The sequence below is a fragment of the Pteropus vampyrus genome, unplaced genomic scaffold, assembly GCF_000151845.1.
Source record: "Pteropus vampyrus isolate Shadow unplaced genomic scaffold, Pvam_2.0 Scaffold275, whole genome shotgun sequence".
NCBI lineage: Eukaryota > Metazoa > Chordata > Mammalia > Chiroptera > Pteropodidae > Pteropus > Pteropus vampyrus.
In genome coordinates this window covers 793003-798625 of record NW_011889056.1, presented here as the reverse complement: position 1 = coordinate 798625, position 5623 = coordinate 793003, and the positions used below count along the sequence as shown (strand labels likewise).

The 5623-nt window shown below is 51.5% G+C and overlaps 2 protein-coding genes across 2 annotated transcripts in view; one reads left to right on the top strand and one right to left on the bottom strand.

Moving 5' to 3' along the window:
• Positions 1 to 1960, top strand: part of TEX28 (testis expressed 28) — a 7143-nt gene extending 5183 nt beyond the window's left edge. The window contains exons 2-3 of the mRNA XM_011375592.1: positions 789 to 924; positions 1613 to 1960. Coding sequence (XP_011373894.1) covers positions 789 to 924; positions 1613 to 1960 — 484 coding nt within the window. The remainder of the gene's footprint in view (positions 1 to 788; positions 925 to 1612) is intronic.
• A 465-nt stretch (positions 1961 to 2425) lies between these two features.
• LOC105302491 (long-wave-sensitive opsin 1) overlaps positions 2426 to 5623 on the bottom strand; it is a 10697-nt gene continuing 7499 nt past the window's right edge. Inside the window, exons 5-6 of the mRNA XM_011375552.1 lie at positions 4905 to 5144; positions 2426 to 2537 (exon numbers count right to left, since the gene is read on the bottom strand). Coding sequence (XP_011373854.1) covers positions 2427 to 2537; positions 4905 to 5144 — 351 coding nt within the window. The 3' untranslated portion in view covers position 2426. The remainder of the gene's footprint in view (positions 2538 to 4904; positions 5145 to 5623) is intronic.

Below are 5623 nucleotides of genomic sequence, written 5' to 3'. Positions count from 1 at the left end.
AACAGCTCTACTGAGATATAATTTACATGCCATAAAATGCATTATTTTTAACTGTATGTTTCAATGATCTTTAGTAAATTTAATGAGTTATGCAACCATTACCACGATGCTATATTTGTTTTTATTTTTTGTTTTAATAATAGCTTTATTGAGATACAATTCACATATCAGAAAGTTCATCTATTTGAAGTACACAATTCAGTGGTTCGTAGTATGTTTGCAAAGTTGTGCAACCATCAGCACTGTCTCATTGCAGACCATAATACTGTCATCACTTCAAAAAGAAACCCCATCCCCATTAGCAGTCACTCCCCACCTGCTCTCTCCCCGAGCCCCCCGGCAACCACTGGTCTGACTCTGCCTTTCTTGATTGGTCTATTCTGGGCATTTTATACAAATGGAATCATACACTATGTGGTCTCTTATGACTGCTCCATCTCTATAATCCGCAGACTTTCGTAGAATAACTACTGCATGCCAAACACTGGTGCTGGGAATGTATATGGAATTTAATAGCATATAAGGGTAATTTAGATATTGATTTCTATAACTTGTAGTCTATCTCTATTTTGCTAAAGCTGTTACGAAAGAGGAACAATATATAGGAGATAGATACATGACTATCAGTGAGGGCGTGTCTGAGGTGTAGAACTGGAGGAGGAGGCGGGGTTTCACGGGAGCTTGGGGACGGCGGAGGAAGGTGGGCCCTGAACCCGAGTCTGCTCCTGACATAGGATGAGCTCTGGGCAGGGTTCTCAGGGAGTACTGCCTTCTCTTTTACTCCCAAGACACGTGTTACTAGAAGAACTGGCGAATGACTACCAGCAGGGGTACCTGAATGAGATTTACCACCTCAAACAGACTCTGGCCTGCACTGAAGAGAAAATGGCCTATCTGTCCTATGAGAGAGCCAGGGAAATGTGGGTGAGTACCCGATGGGGGAGCTTTTTGAGAAATGGCCAGTAAGAAGGATGTAGAGATGACAAGCAAAGGATGAGCAAATCTGTTCTGATACTCTCCAAAGCAAGGAAGGAGACGGCGCCTCAAGCCGTGCCCCCTGCCGAGGGTTCAGTGGCAACTCACACATTCATTTCAGAGCCGATGGTGTCCGCTCTACGTTCATGCCGCACTTCCCCGCATCCAGCTTAGCTGATCTGGGAACTTGGGCACGGTGGTTCTCATACTTGAGTGCATGTCGGAACCACCTGCAGGGGGTGCTGACGAGTCCCCAGGAGCTGCTGCTGGTGCAGGGAGCACGCACTGGGAACCCCTGCTTTAGGCCCCGGGATAGCAAGCGTGAGCGGAGGAGTTCCCTCTCCTGCGACAGATAGTCTCACTCTCTTTCACACCCTCAGACCCTTGTCCTTGGTCAGCTCTCGCACGGCCAGGTTCTCAGTCCCAGGCCACACTGGCTGAGGGCTGAGTCGGATGAGACCTTCGCTGTTGCTGGGAGACACGGAGCCTCCCAGGACAGGGCCCTCAGCTTGTACGTGCTCTCGGTTCTCGACTTCCCTCCTAAATCCTCAACCAACACTTGCTGTGCACCCCTCAGGACCCAGGTAAATAAATGATCGCACTTCCCCTCAGACCTCTGTGATTTTGTCACCTGCAGGAGGTCACGGAGACTTTCAAGAGTCGTATATCCAAGCTCGAAACTCTACAGGAAGTGACCCAACTGGAGATGACAGAGAATCGCAGGAGCTGTCCCCGGGAGTTTGTGTTCCAGTTCGTGAGCCTGCTCCTCACACTGGCCACCATCTTCTTGGTCTTCATCTCCACCGTGTGCACCTACCCCTTGCTGCTGGTGAATTCGCGCCTGCGCATGTGCATCATGCTCATGCTGATCGGGCTCGGGACCCTGGTCTGGCAGAAGTGGCATGCCATCCCTGTCGCGGACTGGCAGGCCTGGTTCTCCAGGTGGAGACTGCCTTTCAAGAACTCCAATCCTCTAGGGCCTTAAAGTGCCTGGGTTTGCCAGCTCCGCCCCCTTCCCGGGGTCAGGGCACCCATCTAGCCCTCCCCAGACGACCACTTCTCAGTTCTCCCTTTCGGATTTCATCAGTGCCAGCCCTGCGAGAGATGTGAAGGTGCCCACCCGCCTCACGCTTCCCTTGCTCACAAGCTTTCCATACCATCTGCAGACACAAGGTTTGGAAAAGATAAAGGTCTCCGAAGTGCAATGCTACTCTCCTCTCTAAACCCCTCGCGTCCTCTTGCGACCCACTGAACACTCGGAGGCTCAGGCGCCCCCAAACTTCAGTGGGAACCTCTGCGACGCTTGTTTCTGGCAAAGAGAAACTACATTTATTTCACAGGGACAGAGAAGAAGGGATGATGCGGGTGGTGGCCAAAGCCCTGGTGAGTAGGACAGGAATTACGTTTTCCAGTAGGAGGCAGATCTTCTTGTTTGGGGGGCTGGGGGAGACTCATGCTGGTGACACCGATGACACAGATGAGGCCTCTGTTTTGGAGGAGCTGGAGAGTTCAGAGCTATCGTCCACTTTCTTCCCAAAAAGCTGCAAGATGCAGTTTCGAAACTGGCAGGACAGAAAGTGTTATTCAGCAGAGCAGGAAAGGCCAGGGTGCTATGCTAAAGGTAATGCCTGGGACATTCGGAGGAAGGTATTCATTGTCACCTGGATGACTTGGCACTTTCTCTCTACGTTCGGAATCCTAGAGTGAGTGGAGGAAGGCTCAGGTTGTTCCTTACACATGAGAATGGTCTATTCCCGACTATTCGGTTATCTAAGGCATCTAATTTAGCGGTTGATGGTGACTGTTGTGGGTCACATGGTGTCCCCCCAAAATACATGTTCAAGTCCTACTGTCTGGAGTCTGGGAGCGTGACCTGATTTAGAAATAGTCTTTGTATTTGTGATTAACGTGTATAATACCGTGAGCTCATGCCGAAGGGAATTTGGACACAGACGCACAGGTACAGAAGGTAGAAGGGCGTGTGGAGGTGAAGGCAGAGATTGCGGTGACTCATCTACAAACCAAGGAACAGCAAATAGCCGCCAGGAGCTAGGAGAGGGGCACGAAGAGATTCTCCTGGAGAGCCCTCAGAAGGAACCAACCCCGCTGACACCTCAGTCTCAGACTTCTGGCCTCCAGAGTTGGGAGACAATAAGTTTCTGTTCCTCAAAGCCACCCAATCCGTAGTTTGTCGTGGCATCCCAGGGAACTAATATGGTGACCAAAGATGATGCCAGCTAAGTGGCCTCTGCATAGAGTGACTCGTCTCCAGAATGTCTGGGAAGAAGCATTTTAATGAAAGAGAATGTGTTTGTCATCTTGTTTCTAGCCCATCAATTTTGGGCCCGGCGAAGACTAGGTAGACAGCAGTCTAGCCACCACCTCATCTCTTTAGCTGGAGTCTTCCAGCGCCAGGAGGGCCCTGCTCTTTGCTGCCTGGCCCCTAAAGCAATCTAGGCCGTATTCATTTCTGAGATTACATCTCAGATCGTCACTGAGCTAACCACAATGCGCTGAGAATGCAGACCAGATGCGTTTCCTGTATATTCCAGGTCTATTCTTGACTGCTTCCAGGCACCTCCAACATCAAAACTTTAAAAAATAAAAAAACATAATGGTCGAAATCGATAACATAAGAAATGGGCTGAACGGCAGAAGTGACTCGGCTGAAGAGCTGGCTGATGAGGCCGAGGAATTCATTTGACACGTTCACTCAACGTCTACCTACCGAGCACCCATTCTACACCAGACTGCATCCTAAGGGGATCGGCAGCAAATAAAAAGAGCAAAATTCCCTGTCCTCACAGAGTCCTATTCCAGAAAGTTCTCAGAATGCAACGGGAAACGATAACGATGTGGAAAGGATAAAAGAAAAACTCAAAAGCCTGGAGAGATCCAGAAATGCAGACATCTGGCTAGGAGTGGGGAATGGGAAGACTCAAGCAAAGACTACTTGGCAAGCTAGCCTAGGACTCCACAAATGAAAGTCAGACCCGAAGGGACCTGTGGAAAAGACAGGAAACGGGTCAGGGACAGAATTACACTCTGGGTGTGGAGGTGCCGGCAATGGAGTCCTGGGGAATCAATCGTGGTACTGCCCTACTGAATATTTAAACATGACTAAAAGCATGCTTAATGAATTCCACAGAGAGTCAGGGCCAGGCTGGAGGGGGCAGAGTCACGGGCAACTGTAAAATGGAAGAGCAGAGAAGAGCTGGTTGGAAGGGGTGGACTGGGTCTGCTGAAATGGGAGGACCCTGAGGGGGTGGTATTTCTGACCCACGGACTTTTCCGGTCACCATCAAGTCACTTCACGATTGCACCTTGAAGTGAATGTGATGGATTCAAGGAATAATGAGGCGAATCGCACCTGGAAGATGATGAGCTTCATTGGTCACTTGTAACCTACCAAGAAGTCTACGAGTCATGGGCAGTTTGCGGCGGAGGCCCTATATGCCAGCCCGTGATGGCTGCCATCTGGCAAGAACTTGGGCAGGACCACAGCGTGTCCCTCCTGAACTAACCCGTAAAGTCACAAAAGCCACAGGTCAGTGCAGCCAAGAAGGGCCTCTTTGTGTCCTCATTAGAGTTAGGGTTTGAAGGTGGGAAGATGAAAGTTGGGAGAAGAGTTGCTCCTGTAAAAGCAAGAAGTGCACGTCTAGGCTAAACGTAGCCCTGTTCAGGTGATCCTCGGGCGTTTGAGCTCTAGGCTAACCCTCAGGTCAGCAGAAGGGAAGAGCGCACAGCGCTCAGACACTGCAAGAAACGCCAACCCTCAGACACCGCGAAAGGATCCAGAGGGAGAGCTGCCTGGACTTGGGTCACAGGCCGGTTATTGTCCCGGAGGCCAGATGCGACTCCAGGTGGGAGCCATCACGGGGCTCTTCCGGGGTCTCTTTCTAGTTTGCTCTGCCAACGGTGTGACTTACCTGCCGGTTCATAAAGACATAGATAATGGGGTTGTAGATAGTGGCACTTTTGGCAAAGTAGGCTGGCAGGGCGGCCACCAGAGGGTGGAAGGCGTAGCCAGGGTGGGCAGCAGCGAAGCATGCGAAGAAGGTGTAGGGCCCCCAGCAGAGGCAGTATGCCAGAACCATCACCACCACCATGCGTGTCACCTCCTTCTCAGCCTTCTGGGTAGACTCAGATTCTTTCTGCTGCTTTGCCACCTGGAGGAGACAGAGAGTCGTGCCAAGGGATAGTGAGTGGGAGAGTCCCTCAGGGCTGCATGTCTGAGAGGACTCTGTGTTCCTATTGCTTGGGCAGCAGGTCCGGGAGGCAGCAAGAGGTGGGCAGCCCAGAGACAGGAATTGTGGGGAGAAGGCGATGGGTCCACTCGCTCCAGCACCCCTGGCCAGCCAGCAATCGGCTCCCACCTGAATGAGTGCACACCTTGCCTGGGGTGGCCTCATGGGAACTGGTAGGCTTTAAGGTAGCAGCTGGGCCTGGCTAAGACAGCCCTGAGCTGGGGCCTTCCTAGCTCTTGACTTAGCATGGCTCCCAGTAAGTCTGGGAAGGAGCTAAGGAGGCTGTTCTTAGCCTCATCTGGTCCCTTATCAGTGTGTCCCCTCCTGTGCTCAGGTCTCATGGGCTGACAAGGAGAAGACAGAGGCCGCCACGACCTGCTGTGGGCAGGGACTGACTGCAG